General features: G+C 42.7%; 1 protein-coding gene across 7 annotated transcripts in view; it reads left to right on the forward strand.

Annotated features, from left to right (window-relative positions):
* Nucleotides 1–313: 313 nt before the first annotated feature.
* The window catches only part of CCDC88A (coiled-coil domain containing 88A), a 274,165-nt gene continuing 251,555 nt past the window's right edge, over nucleotides 314–22,923 (forward strand). For all 7 annotated transcript variants that reach the window (XM_074989496.1, XM_074989497.1, XM_074989499.1 and 4 more), the window contains exons 1-2: nucleotides 314–899; nucleotides 1,000–1,100. In XM_074989496.1, the coding sequence (XP_074845597.1) occupies nucleotides 837–899; nucleotides 1,000–1,100 (164 nt within the window). In that variant the 5' untranslated portion in view covers nucleotides 314–836. The remainder of the gene's footprint in view (nucleotides 900–999; nucleotides 1,101–22,923) is intronic.

Raw genomic sequence — 22,923 nt, forward strand, 5'->3', positions numbered from 1 at the left:
TAAGGGAGCCGAGGGGATTAAGGAGTCTGTTGGGAGCAGGGGCGCTCCGAGCAGTCAGGAGGACTGTGGGGTAGTGAGGAGTCCGCGACTGGGAGGAGTGGAGGACCAGGAGCCACGGAAACGAGGGAGGCTGCGAGAGCAGCGGACGCGGGGGGGGGGGAAGGGCGAGATCACGGGGCGTGAGGGGAGACGTCCCGACCCTTTTCTAGGCTGCCGCAGTTCAGCTGTTGTAGCGAGGGTTTTCGGGGGGAGCTGATTAGAAAGAGCCCCCGCTCGCTGCCGGGGCGGCTGGTTCCCTATCCCCGGGGAGCCTGTGACACTGGCGGGGCGGGGATGTCAGGGGCTGTGCCTCCCGTCGGCACCAGGGGCTGTAGCGCAGAGGGTTGTTAAGAGGCGGGAGTGGCTGCGCGGTAGTTGCCCCTCTCCTCCTCTCCTTGCTTTGGGGGCGATTAGCCTGGAGAGTTTAAGTGGGGTTTCCCCTCCGCGTTGCGTGGCGAGCTACTGCGGCAGCCTGAGGGTTTGGGTTTTTAGTTTTGATATTTTTGGGCTTAAGTAGGATCCCAGCAGTTTCCTCCCCTTCTTCTCCTTCGCTGTGTAGAGTGAGAAACCCGTCAATGGGAAGGTTGAAACGAATTTAGATGGATTTTCAATTGCTTTTTTTTTGCAAAGAAGAGGATAAATCCTAGTTGCCAATGTACAGTTTTGTATGTTACTTTGGAGAAATGGGGGTCTTTTTCTGCTACTAAAGCAGTTTTAGAGAATTGCTGCAAAGAAGGAAAATCTGCATTTTTTTTCTGAAGCAAAGGAGCCGCATTGATTTTAGCCTTTTTTATAAAATGGAGAATGAGATATTCACACCCCTGTTGGAGCAGTTTATGTCTAGCCCTCTTGTCACCTGGGTAAGTATTAATTTTCCCAAATTGACATATTTTTAAAGGATAAATCTCTTGCTGCAGAGACTGAGGTAGAGTTAGTGTCATGGTGATGATTATATTTTAGGTTAAGACATTTGGACCGTTAGCTGGAGGAAATGGGACCAACCTGGAGGAATATGTGGCTCTAGTGGATGGCATATTCTTGAATGAAGTCATGCTCCAAATGTAAGTGTGTGGATATGTCGTTTTTCTTGTCACTGTGCAAAGTCTTTTGTTTCTTCAACATGTCATTAGACTTATGAGCATCTTTTTGTAAAGCTGTGTGGTCATAAAATTGTGTTTTGGCTGAGTATTCATGTGGTCTGTTTTGAGCAGAATCTAACTTATACCACATTTAGTCTAATTCATTACCACTTGAATCATTAATATAGAAAACACATTTTTAAAATTTACTATTCAAAATCTGGAACTGTATTGTTAATTACATGATACTGCCAGTAGAATTTGAAAGTCTGAGACGCTATGGCAAAAATGACATAATTGCAAATTATCTGGTGCAGTACCTCTAGGATCATGAATGTAAGATTTAATAGAAACTGTTGTTATAAGCATCTACATTTTGACATAAAGGGTTTAAAAGTAAATCTGTAATTAAGATCTTGAAGAATAGGCATAGGCTTGCATATCAAGCCCAACTTAAGTAAAAGACCAGATGCTTAATAAACTGCATCTTGATGAAGTTCTAATGTTTGTTTTAGTTCATGTAGTGTAAATTTTTTTTTAATTGTGTGGAACACCATTGTATATTGTATGCATGCTCAAAAGGACAGACTTGTTTTTGACTTTGTTTCTAACGATCAGTGAAGTTTTTTGTTTATTGCCACAAATCCTACATAACACAGTTTTTCGGTTTGGAATCAGAAACCAACTTTGATGGTTTGAAAGGCATGTATAATTGTGTAAAAGCCACATAATGTGATCTAAATGAAAGAATTAGATAAATATATTAGTGATAAATTGAGCAAATATATACATTGAAGAAAATAAGTCCACCACTTACAGAAGTTTCAGTCAAAACAGAAGTGCAGTTTATTAAAAATTATTGTGATGTCTACCATAGTTGTGACTATGGGACATTGCCTACCAGCATAGTGCTAGGATAGTGACATCTTTCACGTGCATTTCTGCTATACTTCAGTGATAAGAAGCAAGATGATACTGGTAGAAAGAATCTCATTTAAAGCAACGCATTTTGTCTCTCACAGATATTTTGAAGTCTTTCTATACATATTTAACCTATGCTTGACTGTTTAGATGGGAATAACTGCACACACAAACAGATGTGTAAGGAGCTTGCAGTGGCTGTTCTTCAAGAATACTACCCAGTGATGGCTAGGCACATTCTTCTGCCCTGTTTATACTGTTTTCACTCATGATAAAAACATTGTTTAATTTTTATGTACAGTATTGTAAATATACTGGCTGTACTGAACAACTTTAAAACCAAGTTTTGGGCCTACTGAAGTCACCATCATTTCTGCCATTAACTTCAGTAGAAGCAGTATTTCAAATTTATTTTTGTGAAGAGAAATTTTCAAAAATACAGTGAGGTGAGTAGGAACCCTTTAAAAATATATGTCTTCTAGAAAGCTATTATTGTGACATAAATTTGTAAGTGATTGGGGAGTACAGTGTCTTCTATGAATTTATTGAAACACTTTTTACTGCATAATTTAATTGGAAATAATTCAGATCAGAAAAGTTACTGTAACTTGACAACTGTGCCAATCCATTTGCTGTCAACATCTTTGATTCATTACAAAAATGTTTAATTTTAAATTGAAGGCTGGTTACTGTCTTTGGTCAAAGGCTTAATAGTTTAAACTTGAAAATATAAGAAATGAAACTCTGAGAACTTTCTCACATCTTTGGAATTTTAACTGAAAAAGTGGTACAGTTGACACCAGGATGTATTACAAGTATCCAGACCCTGATGTTTTTTGTCTTGTCTGTGTGTGCAAATCTTGGATCACATTCTGAAGAATGTGCTAAGTACTGTTAAAAACTGATCACTGTGTTTATAGATAAAATGCAAAAATATACAAAATCCATAGAGAGAATTTTGGAAAACAAATTACCAATAAATTGTGCATCACAACAGAAATAGAAGAGAGAGCTGACGATGTTCAATATTACTATATTTGTAAAAATAGTTTGTTATAACTTTCTCTTTTCATGGTTATACTTTTTTTTTCCTAAGGTATTAATCTTTTGTGTTGAAATTTGCTGTGCTTGCTCTGTGTCCAAACTTGAAGTTTCTTGGCAGTTTGAGCAAAGTCTCTCCAACTGCTTTTTTTAAAATTTATGTTTGGGAAGAATGAAGAAGTGTTACCTGTTTGAGGCTTGATTGTAGTACCACTGAAGACATTTTGAGCCTTTCTGTTGACTTCTAGCACCAATCCAACTCTTAGTGGAACATAGTAGTGACTGATTCCACATTCTCTCAAAACTCTTTTGTTTTGCCCAGGGTTCCAACAGTAAGCATGTGAGTTTAGGCCTGCCAATTGTGTGTGTGTGTGAAAGTGGGAAGTTGCCTTGTGGCTCCAGCTTTCAAGGGGACCCAGAGCTCTGGCTGCTGTCACCACTGCTACTTTGTCATCTGGAGCTCCAGGCCCCTTTGAAGTGCCAGTAAGGCTTCTACTCGAAGCTTTAGGGGGGCCCATTGCAGCTGTCCTAGTGGTGCTAAGGGCGACTTATTCTTGAACCTGTCCCTTCCAGTGCGAATCTTGGCCTCCTTTCCACTTTGTTTTGGGGCCTGTGGTGGCTGTCAGCCCCACTGTGTAAGTTTGAACCTCATAAACCCTACCTTTCAAAGTGTTGGACAGAGGAGTATATTTCTCCAGGTTTTGAGCTCTGGCATTTTGGAAGGCTGGGGTCCTGTTTTCGAAGGGCATTGTGACATCCACCATGATGATCTTTTTCTTGTCCTCATTTGTGATAACAGTGCCCAGTTGAAGATGAATGATGTTCTGGGGATGGTAGAGTTCATGGCAACCTTTCCCATGGGTGGTGGGATGGCTCTGGTGAGCTGCTCTTGGATGGCATTGTGTTGTAGCTGCCAGCAATGGGCATCAGTTTAAAATCCTAACAGTCATGCACTTAAAGATAGATGCAGTTTTATAAAATGAACCTTAATATTTAGTGATATTATTACCTGTTCTCTTCCTTTAAAGCTTTAGATACCATCTGCAAGAGAAATTGAATAAAAAAAACACTAATGCATTTTGAGAGCCTCTTTTTTGTAAAAATTTTTCTAAAAATCATAATATGATGATTATCAAGATATCTTGTGATAGGGTTATGAACAGAAAATTATTTACATTGTTTTGTACTGCCATGAAGAGTGTGAATTGTTCTAGCAGGGATCATTAGGAATGCAGGTTGTGTTAGATGTGAGACATGCTACTGATCTAAGCGTCTAATGCATTAAGTGCTATCAGGTTCTGTATGTTGTACACTACAGGTTGCACCTCTCAGATCTGAGACTCATGAATGTTCCAGTCCTGGGGCTCAGCCTGGGGCCAACATCCTTGGAGCTAGTGTCCATCAGCCTGGCCAGAACCCATGTTCTTGGGGCCCGGGCCATGGCTAGTGTCTGCCTAGCCAGGTCCAACATCTGACAGCCCATCCTTGGCTATGCTGCGGCGGCATGGGGCCGGAGCTGGAGCCAGAGCTCCATGGCTGCTCCATGGCAGCACAGGGCCACAGCTGGAGCTCCTGGGCTGCCCCATGACAGTGTAGGATTGGATCCATAGCTCTCGACTTGCCTTTCAGCAGTGTGGGGCTGGTGCCCCTTCCCTGACCCTGCTCCTAGCTGGACAAGTTGTAACTTCAAAGAGCTAAGATTAGTTTCCAGTAGTAGTAGTAGTAGTAGTAGTCTGTATGGAGTCTTTTGTTTGTATCCAGATAGATTTTTCTTGTTCTGAGTCAGAGAGAGAGACATTTCTGTGCTTTGTAATTTTGTATGTATCTTTTGCTGCCTTTGAATGCAGATGAAGCTAAAGCAGGTGCCATAAGGCAGTGGGAATTGGATAGCTCTGCTGATGCAATTTGAAATGAAAAGGAAACATGTACATTGTTTATTTACGGTGCTATAGTTTCTATGTATGTAATAAATAAAATAAAATTTTTTCCCCAAGAAGTGTTAATAATGTGCTGCAGTGCCTATTTGCAGCTGCATAGATGGGCTTCTGGGAAAAATAAGTGGAAACCCCTGCCATTTGGCAGAAATTCTCAAATGAGAGCATAATGGCTACATCTACATGGGAGGATTTTTCTGACAATACTGGGCTTTTGTCGAAAAAACCCGTGGAGCACGTACATGAAACATGTGCTTTGTCCACGGAGTGTCGACAAAACCCAGCACATCCACTGATAGTGTTGTGCCTCTCCGTATTGAGGAATGCTTTTGTTGACAGTTTGCTGTTGATAAAAAGGCCAGGTGGGTGCTCCAGGGGGCCCTCTGTCGATAGACAGTGCTTTTGGTTCAGTAAGCATCCCTGTTTGCAGAGCTTCCAGTCAGCTCTTCTGTCGAGAGTGGGCCTGGCAGTCCTGGCTGCTCTGTCAACAGAGCTGATTGCTCTTTCAGCCCACCTTTGTGTACGGACGTGATCTGTCAACAGCAGTTTTGCTGAAAGATCTCTTCTGACAGTAACTTCTGTTGACATATTGCTGCAGTGTAGACATAACCAATATGTTTGTGTGAGAGAGAGAGAGAGAGAGAGAGAGAAGCTTTTTTGGGGGAAAAAAGCTTAGGGCATGTCTACACTATAGAGTTGTTGTGGAAGAGTTTATTATAGAATTATTGTTGTGAAACACTATAGGGAAGTCAAGTAACAGTAAAACTTAGTCCAAAATAGTGAGTGCACATGCAATAGAGTTTATTTCAGATTAGAGCCCTTGGAAGAACTTAAAGGAGGACACCGGGGATGCTCGGTCAGGGAAGCTGCTCTGAGCAGCCTCTCATAAGTCACTGCACCACTGCTTCCCCTGTCTCGGAATATAAATGAGATACAAGGGACATGTTCAGCCTTCTGCTATGGTTGCCCTTGCAGATGCCACAGCATGAAGCCAGAGCAGCTGCAAACCACTGCTGGGCTCATGGGCTTCGTACTGACTCTCATGGCACACTGCCTCCAAGCTGCCCATATGTCTAGTGGAGCAGTAGGAGGACCAGCCAGACCCCCTCACCCAGATCCTGGGGAAATGTATAATATAGAGGGCTATTTCACAATGTTATCCATAATCAACAATCAATGAAATAACTTACATAGGTAGTAAATTATTTTTAAAAAAATTAAGAGCAAAGATAATTGCAATTGTAATCCGTGTGTAAATTGTTGTGTTTAAACTATTAAAGTATAAAAGTGACAAGGCAGTCATAACCAGTCTGTTTTGGAAAATGTATTTTGTTTTAGCTTTAATAGGTGGCATTCTATATTATGTGGGCATCTTTTGGTTTTTATGGAAATCTAAGAGCAGTACACTTTGTACACTTTGTGGCCTGGATCTTGCAAACAGTTTAGTCTTATTAAATAAAGTTAAACATTAAATGTTTGCAGGATTTGGGGCTATCATTACATTTACACTGTCCATGAACTTTCAGCCACATAAGTGTCCTGCAGCTATGGTCCTTTGGTTGTGCTTTGTGTCCTTATAGAAATAGTGCAATTTGACATAAACTGTCAGGATATAACCCTCTTGTAATTGGTTGAAGCAAATGTATGTTGGTAATGTTGAGGTAAAAAGCATGCAGCACAGGCAAACCAGAAGTAACACTTTCAAAGGCTACAGTTACACTACAGTGATCTGTCTACAGAAGTTACTGTTGGAAGAGATGTTCTGACAGAACTTCTGTTAGCGGATTGTGTCTACAAATAAAAGTGGATCCACCTTTAGATCCTCTTTGTCCACAAAAGGGAGCCTCTAGACAGCTTTTTTGCTGACAGTTTCTGTTAAGAAGACACATTTTGTGTGTGCATGCTCCACCATTTTTGTTTACAAAACCCCAGTTTTGTCTACAAAACTCGCTAGTGTAATGGTGACGAAAAGCTGAATTTAGATCTTAAAACTAATTGTAGCTAACTCAAATATTTAAAAAAAAGTTAGAACTTCATTGTTTAGAGTGAATGTTTTTGTAGCTCAGTGGTTGGAGCATTGGCCTACTAAACCCAGGGTTGTGAGTTCAGTCCTTAAGGGGGCCATTTAGGGGTCTGGGACAAATAGATTTGGAAAAAAAAATCCGTCAAGTTTGGTGATAGGTATTGCTGTGAGTGCAAGAGACTGAGTTCAATGCCCTCTCAAGGTCCCTTTCAGTGCCATGAGATATGTTTGTATCTTTAGCAATACTAAGTACAAGGAGGTACAATTCTTATCCTGCTCTAAAGCATAGTCCACATGCCCTGTGGAGTCAAAAATTTTTTACTTCCCAGAGTTTAATTTTTATTATAGGTGAAATTAAAAAACAACATACAACAATGTTCAACTGAAATTCAAGTTTGAGGACTATTCAGTAAGTACCACAGGCCTTCTTGTTCTTAACCTGCATAGAGTACTACTTTGCATCTTCCAATATGATCATCTCCACCTGTTAATGAAGTATTTTTACATAAGGATATTGGCTGGTCTGCCATGTTCCCTCTAATTTTTTTCCATCCATGAGTGGAATATTGTTATGTGCACCAAGGCAAATGACTCTGTGCACCATCAATAAATACACGCAGCCCAGTGTGGATAGGTGTGGGTGCTCTGGTAATCAACTGGGCAGCACCTGAACCTTCTCTTGGTCAGGTGTCAAAATGCTCAGCTTGCAGGGAACAATGCTAGTCTGTTATATTAAGGAATCTAACCTATTCCCCATTGCTGTACAGTCTTTTTTCAATCATTATCACCATATGTGACTTACATTGCCTCCCACTAAAATTTGCAAAAATATATAAAAATCAGATTCAAAAGTAACAAGATTATTTTTGAGGTCTTGTTTACTTTAATGCACAAAACCAAATTCTTAACCAGCAGATCCTTAATATTTGGGCAGCTGTTACTTTATTGTACTGCATTCTCATTTCTGCTACCTATGCACAAGCTGTTTTTTGGTTAAAAATGCTAATTTATGTAATATTTAGAAATTGTAATTCTTAACAATATTTTTAAAGTGACCATTTTAGAGGGTTTTTCACTTTGCTCTTTCTGTTGGCTAGCGACACTCCTCAGTCCTTTAACTCCCATGATATTGGGCAGATGGCCTAGTAAACAACCTCCTTCCCATCTCCGTTCTATGTGTGCAGAACATGTACTGTAGTCCAATAAGCTCCTTCTTGTGAAGGAAGCTAGCAAGCAAGATGCAGCTGCAGGCAAGCCCTGCCAAGGTATGGAGATGAAAAACAAAATGTTAGGCACCTCTCTGCAGTAAAATGATGAATTTAGAAGCAAACTGGTGAATTCTGAGATACCTTGGATAACTGTCAAGTTTTGCAGCTGTGGATTCTATGTTCTCTTTCCTCAGTTGAGATTTGTGGGGCAAGCTCGCACTTCTCAGACGTAGTGTTACAGGCACAGGCAAGTATCTCTGTTTTATACTTGTCCACATTTTTAACTCTTTGTTACCAGAAGGGCTTAACACATTTAAAAATTAAATTTGTGATTGTGAAGCCCAGTTGTGCAACAAGAGTAAGTTCCATGAGAAATTCCATTGCTGCTGTGTACACGGGGCCCTAATTATTGTTGGAAAATGATCCTGTCAATAAGAAATGGGATTTTATAAATGCCTAATGATTTATTTGGACTTCAGTTTTACATGTTAGCAAGTCCATAGAAGGTCTATGGTTGTAGGATTTGTACTTGTGTAAGATACTGGGAAAGTGGATGGATGAAGAGAATAGGGGACATGGAGAGACTTATCCACGTGGAAATTTTCCAGAAGCTCGTCTTTCCTAGTCCTCCTTTGTGCCCGCACCACACATCCTCCACCATATACTCCTTACCTAGATCCTAGCCCCATTATCTTTGTCCCTGTTGCATGTCCTCTATATGGTGCCCCATAACCTCTCTATTTTGGGGGTTCAGTAAACTGTCCTTCCTTTTCGTTTACATTAGCTTAATGTCCTGGTCCTCTCTTCCTGTTTACTACCACTGCTGTAAGATATAGCTAAGATTTAGGAAGTACAACTCCATGAGATCTGTTCATGCCCCTCCCCTTTATATCTTTTCTGGACTCCTGCTCCACCAAATTTGATTTTGGTCTCCTACTTAACTTTATACTATAAAGCTGTGTCTACACATGCACAAAATGTTGAAATATGTGGTCCTCTTTTGAAAGAACGGGAGGAGCCTCTACATGTGCAACACCTTCTTTTGAAAAAACGGGGCACAGACACCGAAATCCAAACCCCGATCCCCAAAAACTAAATCAAAAGAGTGCAAATCAAAACAGTGCGTGAGGGGCAGCTGCAGCGACAGGGCAGAGCACTGAGAGCAGGGTTTCCATGCTGAGGATGTCCTCATGCAGGAGCTGCTGCTGTGCCTCCATCCTGGAGTATGAGTGATCTCTGTTGGGCTGGGGACAGCTGGGCAGCACTCAGCTCATGCGGGGTGGAGGGAGGGGACCTTTAAGAGAACAGCTGGCTGCGGCCCCGGAAGGGCTTGTCAGCCATGGGACCCTATCCATGGTGTTTCCTGCCTCCCTTCTTTCGAAGGAGAGCTTGATGCCCTGTGCTGTTAGTGTGCAGTCACTCCCTTTTGATGGATGCTATTTCAACCTCTCCATGTTGATTTTCACCATTTTGCTGAAGTGCTCATGTGTAGACCCAGCTTAAATGTTTTATATGTCTTACTCCTTATAAACTTTTTGTAAAGTATCTCTTTATATTTTGATTCCCTATCCGAAAATATGAAAAGACACTCCTCACTAAAGCCAATAAATGTAAACAAAACTGGAGTTCCTAGGCTAATGCATTTTGGAGATAGGTTAAAGCAAAGTAGTGTAAGAATAAATTGTGTAACTTTGGTTAAATTTTAAAAATATGCTGATTTAAAACTGACAGTATTGCAGGGAAAAAAATGACCTCTGATGAGATGTGAACAAAACTTTAGGAAGACTGTGAATTCAGTGACATACTTAAGGAAAGCTTTAAAAATTAGATTTACAATAGGGTGCTGCTGTTTTCATTTCAGAACTGAGAACTAACTACTGCTATAACACTGTTGCGGAAAAGCAGTCAGTTTATTCGTAAACAATAGTCAGAATTGTCTCAAATACTTCATGGATAAAAATAATAAACTTAATGTTCTCTTAACTTCTTTTGGTACATAGTGTTGAGAGTAAAGTTGAGTGGAAGTGAAACACTCCTCTGGTGCAGAAAGGTTGCCTCAAGGATAGAACAGACATTTTACAGATGTATGTAGGGCCAGGTCTATATTGCGAATTTTTGCCACTGTGTATCTGGTGTGAAGAAGTGTGATACCTGACAAACATAGCTGTGCAGTCAAAAGTTTGCAGTGTAGGTGTAGTTACACAGGCAAAACACAAAACCCCAAAACCTGTGCTTTAGCCAGTGTAGTTTATTTTGCTTCAGGGAAGAGCGGGACTGGAATGAAATGTCATACCAGGGGTGAGCAACCTTTCCTAGGGAGAATGCCGAAATACGACCTTTTGACATCTATGTACAGTCCCAGTGCTGATGATACTTTTTAAAGTCACTAATAGTCCTGCTTACAATGGCTTCACTAATAAATAAAGATACTGACCTTTGCTATTTAAGTGGTGATTGGTAGCATTATCTGGTCTTAAGTTAATTGAAGTCTGCATGGCTTAGGCTCATGTGCCATCCTTGGCACCCATGCTGGGGTTTGCTGACCCCTGAGGTATACTTACATAAACTCTGCATTAACATCTCTTTGCTGGGATCATGTACCAGTAAATCTGTACTGGTAAAGCACTCCCATTATAGACCTAGCATAAGGGTCAGACATCAGTTTCCCAAAGCAATTTTAGCAGATTAGCTTTGTCTTTGTCACCACTGTCTATTAAGAGGGCATTTTAGTTATTAAAACTTAATTGAAATCTTGTTAAAATAAATTGTGATCTAATACATGTCTATATGAACATTTAATTTGTGGCAAACTAGAGTGTACAGGTATGTCTACAGTATAAAGTTTGATCGACGAAACTAGCATCAATATGTAGAAATTGCCAAAAGTTGGCAAAATATGTTGACAATTGCTTGCTCTGTCAACAGATCATGTCCATATTTTTAGCTCCCTTGTCAACTGCATGAGCAGTGCACTGTGGTATGTATTCCATAGTGCTTGACAACACCATCTGTTGCTATGTATTGTGGGAATGCAGAACAGCAAGTGGCGCATTTTGGGACCGTGCAAAACATACGGCCAGCCACTGCTTTGTTTCCCAGCTTCCCCAGCGGGTTCTGACTTCTTTTCATGCCATTTATTCAACTGCCATTCTTTGCTATGCACACCAGTATCTACGATGTGAAAGCCTGGATCCCTCACTTCTTCCCTAAGCTCTTTTCAGTGTCATGAAGAAATCATGCATTGGAGCAGAGTTACTCCTGAAGTTACTGACAGAAGAACACTTGCAAGCAACGGACATTCCGTGTGAGATGGCAGCAACTTCTCGTTGCATTTGGCACTCATAAAGCAGCTGAACAGGGTAAACCATTGCTTTTGGCCTATGGAAACCAGCATTGATTGGTGGGTTTGTATTGTCATGCAGGTGTAGGATGAAGAGCAGTGGCTACAGAACTTTAGAATGTGTAGAGCAACCTTTAGGATGCGTAGAGCAAACTTTCTAGAGCTCTCCCACACTGCAGCACAAAGCACCAGAATGAAAACTGCCCTCTTGTTAGAGAAGTATGTGGCATTTGTTGTCTGGAAGCTGGCATCTCCTGATTGCTACAGATCAGTTGCAAATCCATTTGAAGTGGGAAGCCTATTATTCAGGCTGCAAGTGTGCATCACATTTTGCTGTGGAGGACGGTGACTCTGAGGAATGTGCATGACATACTGGAAGGCTTTGCCAAACTGGATTTTTCTATTGGGGTGTAGGGAAGTAGTGCACGCATTCCAGTTTTCAAACCAGCCACACATGCATCTTCAGGAATTCTGACTGCTACAGAGAGCCTCAAGTGGGGACTTACTTTCCATAGCACAAGAGTAAAGTGGGGCATGTGGAATGCCCACAGTGATCCTGGGAGACCTCACTTACTTACCCCTTACAGCTTTGGCTCATGAAAAGTTACTTATGATACCTGGACAGCAGTAAGGAGGATTTTAACAAGCTGAGCCAGTGCCCCATGGTAGTAGAATGTGCCTTTGGCATAAAATCTTGAATACTAGAACTGGAATGAATCTTGAGAGGTCATCAGGTCCAGTCCCCTGCACTCATAACAGGACCAAGCACCACCTAGACCAGGGATCAGCAACCTTTTCAACTAGAAACAGAGAGGGATCCGTGCTAGTCTATACACTAGCAAAACAAAAAGCAGTCAAGTAGCACTTTAAAGACTAGCAAAATAATTTATTAGGTGAGCTTTCGTGGGACAGACCCACTTCTTCAGACCCCACGAAAACTCATCTAATAAATTATTTTGCTAGTCTTTAAAGTGCTACTTGACTGCTTTTTCTTTTCAAGTAGGAGTGTTGAAGTTTGACCTTTTTGACCTCTATGCAGAGTTCGAGTGCTGGTGATATTTTTTAAAGTCACTAATAGTTCTTCTTACAACATCTTCATCAATAAATAAATGAACCTTCAGAGCACTGCCTTTTATGTGGTAGCATTAGCTGGTCTTTTGTTAATCCATAGACAGCTTTGAGCTGGTTTTGAGTTGGCTCCTGGCTTCATGGGGAGGAGGGCCAGGGGTGAGCTCCCACCTCGCATGCCGATGAAAATTGGCTCCCATGCCACTCTTAGCACCTGTGCTAAGGGGGTTGTTGACCCCTGATCTACACCTTCCCTGACAGGATGTTGTCTAACTTGCTCTTTAAAAATCTCCAAAGATAGAGATTATGATGTTTTGGAGATCTTTAATCATTTTCTTGCTCGTCTCTGGATCTTCTTCAGTTTGTCCACATCTTTCCTGAAATGTGGCACCCAGAACTGGACACACTATTGCTGTTGAGATCTCATCAGTGCAGCATAGACCAAAAGAATTACTTCTCATGTCTTGCTTGTAATACTCCTGTTAATACATCCTAGAATGACGTTTTCCTTTTTTTGCAACATTGTCACACTCTTGACTCATATTTAGATTGTGGGGTGCAATGATCTCTAGATCGTTTTCATGAGTACTCCTTCTAGACAATCATTTCCCATTTTGTATGTGTGAAATTGATTGTTCCTTCCTAATTGGAGTACTTAGGAGTTGTCCTTATTGAATTTCATTCTGTTTACCTCAGAACATTTCTCCAGTTTGTCAAGATCATTTTGAATTATAATCCTATCCCACAAAATATTTTCAAACCCTCGCAGCCACAACTGGTAATTTTATTACTGTGGCAAGAAACCAGACTAGTTCGTATAGCCATCTTGTATGTTCCAGCTGGCCATTAAAATAGCTGTAGCTCTACCTGCAAATTCCAGTTAAGCTGCTGCTGCTTCGAGTGCTTACTTATAGTGACTCTAATCAGATGTGTGTGTGCTGTCTGCATAATCACTGGAAGTTTTTTCCCTGTCAGGTCATCTTTGGAGCCCACTAGAGTCATGCCTTCATGGCATTGCATATAATGCTCTGCTGACCAGCCGCCTCTCCAGTTCCTTCTGACTGCCAGTGACAGCTGTTAGAACGTTTCATCTCTCCTTGTCATGAGGGATCCTCTAGCGCAGTTCCCTGCAAATAATTAAAGAAATACTTTAAACTATATTATAAGGTAACTTAACTTATGGTTTTGAATTTAGGGTTATTGGCCCCCTCCTCCCTCTTTTCTCCTTCCTGCTCTCTGGTCTGGGGCATGCCTCAGAACCAGGGATTTAAATTGTGTGGGGTTTGCCAGAAGTCTGTGCCTAAGTATGTATTGCACAGGGCTTGTTTAAAGTGCCAAATGGACAAGTGTAAAATCTGCCAGAGTTTCTACCTCCACACCCAAAAAAGGAAAGGGATCCAGGTCGAAGCTGCTCATAATGGAAGTAGCTTTCTGCCACCAGTCTGAAGTTAACCCCTTGGATATGGCACTAGGCTTATCAGCAGTGACATGTAGTACACCTGGCCGCAGCTGATGAAGTGAGTCTATGCTCACGAAAGCTCATGCTCAGAACTTTTCTGTTAGTCTGTAAGGTGCCACAGGACCCTTTGTTGCTGTTACAGATCCAGACTAACATGGTTACCCCTCCAGTACTGTTTCAGTTTGTGACGCAGTGCTGAGGATGGACTTTGGAGTCAGAGACCATTGGTACCAGCAATGAAGACCACAGAGAGAGCAGTCACACCAATGGTCACAATCTCCTGTATCAAGGAAGAAGCACAGGAAAACTGATACGAGGCATTCCCCCTCACGGGTAGCAGAGCAGAAGTCACCTAGGAAAATGGACCACTAGGACAGATGGCATGTGAATATGGACCATTTTGGCCTCTGCTCTAGCCTCTGGGCTTGGACTGGCCATTATGCTCGCCACTGCACGACAAAGAAAGTCTGTGCTACCCCAGCAGAGTATGAGTGCTGGTGACTGCAACATTAGCTCTCTCAGGATGTGCAGGAGTCTACATCTGATTCAAGACTCTGAGGAACTGGAGCATGAAGACCACAGTTGCCCCTGGATTGCACTGGTAGTCTCTGGAGAACCAAAGATCTTGAGTCTGGAGCCCTCTCACACTCAGGAGGACTGGGGACCAGTCAGAGCTATAAGATCCTTGGTCTTCTCAGAAGTCTCCAGGGTAGAGGGAGGTCCAAGTCCTCCATATACATTTCCTTCTGATGCACCAGACTCGACGGGCCAACAGTTGAGCAGGAGGGGTAGGGTGTCCCTTCCTCCTGCCAGACTCAGTGATGGTGATAGCCATGAATGAGAGGGAGAGGCAAGGACAAGAGGGGCCTACTCTTTGACCTAAGGACAAAGAAGAGCCGAACCTCTTCAGGAGGAATACATACTCCATCAGAAGGCCCCAGCTTTGCCTTCAGCAGTCAGTCCTTAGCTATAACTTCAGATCATGGGCCACAATGTCCACATTTTTAGACCTGGCACCACCACACTCTAAATCTCAATTTCTTGGTTTTCCTTTATTAAAACAATTTATATGCTAGAAGAAGGAAATAGAAGAAGAAATGTAAACAAAACGAAACAAACAGTCAAAAAAGGGCTCTCTTTCCTCCTTGGCTTGGTTTCTTGACGTGTTACGTTTTCTTCCTGTTTATGGACATTAGTATTGCTGTTATCTGCTTCCCAGCTTAATTGGTCAATGGTGCAGCAAGTGCCTGTTATGTGTAAGGGGTGAAATATAGTTACCCATGTGTAATTTTTCCTTCTCTGAAATGGCACCTAGTATTCCAAACACGCCCTCCTCTTTGCAGTTTCAACAAATTGATATTAAATATTCCAGTCCTTCCTTTGTCTCTTATGGAACATTTCAGAGAGAGTGAGAGAGAGGAGAAAGAGAGACGCTAGATCTGTGCTTACTGGGAATGTTGATGGCTGCTCCGCAATTTTAGATATGCCAATTGCTTACCTAAAATCAATTTTGTAGCCCTTGACGTTGGTCCCTGTCTTCACTGCAGAATGTTGACAGGTGTGCTCTTCCTGCTGATATTCCTTAGTCCTCGTGACTCACAAGGAATTCCGGGTTTGACATTGATACTGGAACACGCCATTTTGTGCGTGTGCAAAACAGAGCCTGGAAGATTGAACCGAAGTGTTTGATCTTCCCCAGCTAGTGTAGACCTAGCCAGAGAGAGAGAGCATGCTTAGGATTACCTGATACTGGGATCTTGCTTTGCCATAAGTTTTCATTTCCATTTTTTATATATTGTATAATAATAAATAGATGGAGAATCCTGCTTAAATGTCCTTTGTAATGTTTATTAGTCATGAATGATAATTATATGATATATATAGTTATATTAATATAATAGGCATCCTTCAGTCTGCATAGACTATGGATCGCGCCCTTTAAAGTTTCAATTGAGGACTTCATTTACAGCGTCTGTTGTGACTATGAAGACCCACATGAGAGTGACAGTCCTTGCTGCATCTCTTGCAGATGTAGTGGGTGTCTGGCAAGTCCTTATTGTGCTTTCTGTGCGCTCGCTTCTCCTCTGCTAGCTGTCTAATCTTCATCTCGCCCTTCTGAAGGCCCTTGTGTAACCCCTGCCTCCATCTGCTGCGGTCGTCTGCTAGTTCTTCCCAGTTGTCCAGCTCGTTGTCTACCTCTCTGAGGTCTCTCTTGCAGACATCTTTGTAGCGCAACTGGGGGTGTCCGGGAGGTCTTTTGCCAGAGGCTAGCTCACCATACAGGATGTCTTTTGGAATCCTTCCATCATTCATCCTGTGGATGTGGCCAAGCCAGCGGAGCTGACGCTACCTGAGGAGGGTGTGCATGGTTGGGATTCCAGCTTGCTCGAGGACGGCAGTGTTGGTCACTCTGTCCTTCCATGATATTCCAAGGATGCGCCTGAGGCAGCGCAAGTGGAAGACGTTCAGCCTCTTTTCCTGGCGGGCATACAGGGTCCAAGTCTCGCTGCCATAAAGGAGGGTGCTGAGGATGCAGGCTCTGTAGACTTGCATTTTGGTGTGAGTGTACAGCTTGTTGTTATTCCACACTCTCTTGCTGAGTCTGGACAGAGTTGTGGCCGCTTTTCCGATCCTCCTATTTAGCTCAGTGTCCAACAACAGGGTGTTAGTGATGGTGGACCCAAGGTAAACGAACTCGTGGACGACCTCTAACATATAGTTGTCAATGCTGATTGATGGGGATTCAGCACATCCTGACCGAGTACGTTTGTGTTCTATAGGCTGATGGTAAGCCCAAAGTCCTTGCACGCTTTGGAGAACCGATCCAGCAGTTTTTGAAGCTGGTCTTCTGTGTGAGACACTACAGCTGCATCGTCTGCGAACAGCATATCTCTGATGAGGACTTCTTGCACCTTAGACTTAGCTTTCAGCTGTGCAAGGTTAAACAGTTTCCCATCAGATCTTGTGTGCAGCAAGATGCTCTCTGTTGAAGATCCAAAGGCATGCTTCAGGAGGAGTGCGAAGAAGATCCCAAACAAGGTCAGAGCAAGCATGCATCTTTGTTTGACGCCGCTCCTGATTCTGAAAGCATCCGATAATGCTCCGTCATATTGGATGGTTCCTCTCATGTCTTCGTGGAACGACTGGATCATCTTGAGTAACCGTGGAGGACATCAAGAAGAACCCAGAGAGCATGGTGTTGGCTTTGCTGTCAGAAACACCCTTCTACAAATGGTTGATTTAGTCATGGGCGGATCAGAAAGACTTCTTCGGATCACGCTTCAAACTTGTGCCGGTCCTGTCCACCAGATCAGCGCTTATGCTCCAACCCTGTACGCCACACCAGAAGTAAAAGACAAGTTCTATGATGTGCTTAGTGCTGCTGTAGCGCAAATACCTGCTCGTGAACAACTGTACATCTTGGGTGACTTCAATGCAAGAGTTGGAGCTGATTGGGCCTCATAGCCTTCCTGCTTAAGACACTTCGGTGTGGGAAAAATGAATGACAATGGACAGCATCTCCTTGAACTGTGCACGTACCACAATCTGTGCGTCACAAACACATTCTTCCAAACGAAGCCACAGCACAGAGTGTCGTGGAGACACCCACGCTCGAAGCACTGGCATCAACTAGATGTGGTCATCACTAGGCGTAATAACCTCAGAAACATCCTTCTGACATGCAGCTTTCATAGGGCTGACTGTGATTCAGATCACTCGCTAGTTTGCTCCAAGCTCAAGCTGAGACCCAAGAAGCTGTACCGCTCTAAACCTGCTGGAAGGCCCCACATTGACGCCAGAAAGACGGCAAACTCGGAGAAAGCTGAAAAGTTCAGAGAGACCCTCCAGGAAAATCTGCGCAGCGGCCCTGGGGGCACCGATGCAACATCCAAATGGCAACATCTGAGGGATACAGTTTACAACACGGCCTTGTTGGTGTTTGGAAGAAGAGCTAGAAACATGAACGACTGGTTCGAAGCTAACTCCGATGAGATGATTCCAGTCATTGAAAAGAAGCGCGCTGCACTTCTGGAGTACAAACGCTCTCTGAGCCAGAGTACCCAGCAAGCACTTAGAGCGGCCAGAAGAACAGTACAGCAGACAGCCAGGCGCTGTGCCAACAACCACTGGCTCCAGCTATGCAGCAGCATCCAGACCTGTGCTGACTTTGGTAATGTCAGAGAGACTGTATTAATATAGTTAGTTATAATTATATATACATTGCATTGTCTTTATACATATAGGTATGCATCTTAATATAGAATTAGCAATATTAAGTTACATATTTGTTTTTTCCCTTTTTTTAGAAGTATACAAATGCAGCTTTAACATGGTGTATGTATTTAATGATTTATATTAACTTTGTTGGGTGTATGGGCTATCAGAGTCTCTGTAACCTCTGTGAAAAGTTTGAATGCTATCAGCAATACTTGTTCTGACATCTAACAGAGAATTTTAGTAGCCTGAGCTACCTCTTTTTAAACCAAAGGTTCCAGTGCTGGAATATTCCCCCATATGGAGAAGTTAAAAAATAGAAATGTAGTGAGTCAGTATGGCCTCCTGCAGACTCAGAGGCAGAGGAGGCTGCACAGAGGCCCTGGTGGGCGGGTCCGGGGCCAGAATACCAGGGGCCCGCCCCTCAGAGGGCAGGGCCCAGGGCTAGAAGAGCCAAGGGCAGGGCTCAGGACCCATTAAAGCCTGGGCCTCCGGGCAGGGAGGACACACCTGCACAAGCTCCCCGGCGCCGAGGGCAGAGGGCTTGTCGCCGCCCGGCTGGGCCGGAGGAGCAAGCCCCCAGCGGCTCCGAACAACCCCGGATCCAGATGCCCCAGGGGGACTACCCGAACTTCCCAGACCTGCCAGGACCTTCACACCGGCGGAGACCGCCCGCCTTGGAAGGAGCCCTCAGAGCGGTCTGCCCCAGAGTCCCGGCGGATCCCTACAGCCCTCCGGCCCAGGATCACCTCGGGTCCCCTGTGCTACCGCCGCCCGACTATCCCAATGACATTGATATGAGCGACTGGCTGGAGCCCCCGAAGGTGGACGACCTGGAGGAGGCCGACCTAGAGGGACCCTCCAACCAGATGGACTGGGACCTTCTGCCAGCAGAGGGAGAGGTAGGAAGTGGCCCGAGGAACGACGCTCCCGAACCCATGGCAGTGTGTTGCGGCCTGGATCCCCACTGCCGTGGTCGTGAGTGAGCGACCCCCAGGGCCCCAGGCCGGGTCGCAGTGGAGCGGGAGGGCCTGCGACCCCCTACCCCCTCCTTGGCAGGGCCAGCCTGCGCTGGGTCTGTGCTAACCCCTTGTGCTGTTGCCCTGCCCCAAACTGAGGGCTGGGCCTGTGCTTAAACCCCTGTGCTGTTGCCCCGCCCCAAACTGAGGGCTGGGCCTGTGCTCAAACCCTGTGCTGTTGCCCCGCCCTGGACTGAGGGCTGGGCTGGAATTGTACTGCTATTGTGAACTGCTGCCCCGCCCTGGACTGAGGGCTGGGCTGGAATTGTAATACTATTGTGAACTGCTGTACCCCCTGCACTGAGGGCTGGGCCAGAATTGTACCATTATTGTGAACTGCTGCCCCGCCCTGGACTGAGGGCTGGGCTGGGATTGTACTCCTATTGTGAACTGCTGCCCCGCCCTAGATTGAGGGCTGGGCCTGTATTGTATTGTACTGGGAACTGCTGACCGTCCCCAACTGAGTGTGGGCCAGTGTTATAACCCTTGTGGTGGCCGCCTCGCCCTAGGCCAAGGGCTGGGCGTCCCAGGACTTCTTACAAGGAGTTTTAAGAAGTAAAATAAGAGATAAATCTACATAATAAAAATGGACAAATAGCTCAGGATGCTGCTTTAAATACTGTATTAACTTCAGTTATTTAAAATAGCAATAAAATCAGTGCTTATTAAAAGTAAAAACTTGGCAAGGAAAATACAGTTTTCACTCTAAGGATATGCAGAGTAGAAAAGTAGTAGTAATACCTAATCACACTGTATCCTTTTATGTAAGAGAACAAAGGAAGTCGGTGTTTGGTTTTCAGTGCAGTTGAGGATGATATGACCTTGAACAAGATTATCTAAAAATTCTTCAGTAGTGGTATTAACAGTTTAAAATGTTTACCCTTTTTTGAAGTATGTAGAGCTCCCAAAATATATTTAATATGTTACTCACCCTTCTTGGTGACTAAAATTTGTTCTTTCTTAAATTGTATTAGTCAGAAAAGAGGGTAAGTATACCATATTGTTACTTGAGTGAAAAATCAGTCTTTACTGAACTATTTATTGCTATTAACCTGTATAAATTGTAGATGAGTAGAGATAATAGGCAGAAGAAGATGATAGTTTGGAAAGAGAAGGTAATAATTTTCTCACTAGCTTGATGTTCTCGTGCATTTCTGAATGAAACAAAATTGTGTGCATTTCTTTTGACTTCTGGTTTTCTCCATCACTTTTAATACTCTGTTCTACCATTTGTTTTCAATTTGTATGCAGTTTAGTTTGTTTCAGTTATCTAGAGAGTTGCAGGTAGTAAATGCATTATACCACTTGTGGAGACTCTACCATTCTTTCCCTAGTATCTATAATGAGAACACCTTTCCAGGTGAGAGGAGATTCTTCTCTTATCTATGTAGCTGTCAACCTTCGTATTTAAAAATGGGCTCCAACACTAAAAGCATTCGGAAAGATTGCAGTTGTCACTTTGATGGCAGAGGAAAAGTTGCCTTGGACAAAGCAGCATTCTAGTCCATTTAGTACGTTTAAGATGGAGAACAGGACCTTGAATGTGACCTGGAACTGTACTGAGTTAATGAAAACTGCAAATCACTGGTGTCGTGGGATATTTGTTCACTACATTAAGAAAGAAAGCTGTTGCATGCTACACTATAAATATTGTGTTGTCACTGGCTTGTATATATTGAAACAGTCTAGTCTGAGCCGGAATGTCTACATCACAGTTGACAGCACCATACTCAGAGACCTGTGACCTGAGGCAAGAGTGTCTAATTGCAGTATAGACATGCCTTAATAGGCTTTGACTGCAACAATGAAACCTTTGCCTACTTGGACTGGAAACCCAGAGCTTTCTGTCCAGGTTGCTTTCCTGCAGTCCTTGGGACCCAGATGGATAATAACTTTATTATTTAGAACAAAAGTTTGATTTTAATTCATTTGTTCCATTTTTACATTAGAATGTCAGGTTTTTTTATTTTTGTGTTTTTGGAGGACTGGAGAAATGAAGTAGTCATAGTTATCAAATCATTTTCAGGTATTTTTTCAGAGATACTTGCCAGTACAGGTTGAACCTCTCCAGTCTGGCACCCTCAGGGCCTGACTGAATGTATTTGCCAATATTATCTAGCCCATTGCCAACACGTCCACTAGTGTTTGGGCTCTTAAAAGATATTTATATGTGGAGATATTCATAGCTCATAGAGCTGGAAGGGACCTCAAGAGGTCATTGAGTCTAGTCTCCTGCCCTCTTGGCAGGGCCAAGCATCCTTAACAGATTTTTTTTAAAAACTGCCCTTGACCCTCTAATGGCCTCCTCAAGGATTGAGCTCATAACACTGGCTTTAGAAGGCCAGTGCTTTAACCACTGAGCTATTCCTCCACCCTGAGTACATTAGAGCTAAATAACTGCACAGAACACAGAGAACCAGGACTAGTGTCTATAAACAAACTTTATGGGACCATGGGAAACAGCCACAGCCATGGTGAGTGGTTATCTGGCTAACTAAAATCATCCTGGAACACAGATGTTGCTGGACAAGAGAGTGCAATACTAGAGAGGTTCAAAGTGAAGTTGAGTTTAATAGATAATAAAAACAAAATTTTAAAATCTGATTAAAAATCTCACTGCATCTCAGTTTTTAGTGGGTTGTCAGTCTCCTATCATGAGATATTCTTGCTAGTTATTTTTGTTTTCTGTTGCAGATCGCCATTAGGGTGACTTTGTTTATTCCTGTCAAGTCTCAGAAATAGATCAGCATCACCCTATGGTCAGTTGTGTTTGAAGGCCTTTCTTAAGGCTGGCAATATTAGCATGAGTATATAACCTCTATTCATTGCTGAGAGATCATTCATCAGTGCTGCAAGTGCTATCTGTTTGTCATCTCCAGGTCTAGACTGAATAGTGACAGAGGGATAGCCATGTTAGTCTGTATTCTATCAAAAGAAAAAAGCAGTCATGTAGCACTTTAAAGACTAACAAAATAATTTATTAGGTGATGAGCTTTCGGGGGACAGACCTACTTCTTCAGATCTGAAGTCAGTGCTACGTGACTGCTTTTTTGTTCAGGTTTAGGTTGTGCCTCGAGTAGACAAAAATAATGGGAGAGGTCAGATGCCAGTAGAACCTCTCAATTTTTTTATCCAAGAAATACTTGAGGCCCAATGATAGTTAGAAAGATATGAAATTTTGAAGAAGATTTATTGAGCACAAATTAGACTAAAGTTTTAAGACTTTTATAAAAACAAACCTAAATTTCAGTGTCTGTATCATTTACCTTTGTTTTAAAACTCACAGTTTTTGTATGCATAGAAACTGAATTATTTTACTACAGATTTGTTTCTATATAAGTATGTTTTAGAATATAATTTATAAATAGAGTAAATTGTAAATATAAATTTAAATCGCTTGTGTATTAAACTTTGGAATCCAAAATAAACAAGGCTTAAACTATGCAAGAAAATTCTTACTAAAATAACTATGTAAAAATTAAATGTAGCTTATATAGTTGGTTGATGTTGCCTGAAAATATGACGTGTGAGAATTTATTGAGGATGATTGGTAGTGATTATCTAGTATTGTTGACAG

This window comes from Carettochelys insculpta, chromosome 3 (genome assembly GCF_033958435.1).
Source record: "Carettochelys insculpta isolate YL-2023 chromosome 3, ASM3395843v1, whole genome shotgun sequence".
Taxonomy (NCBI): domain Eukaryota; kingdom Metazoa; phylum Chordata; order Testudines; family Carettochelyidae; genus Carettochelys; species Carettochelys insculpta.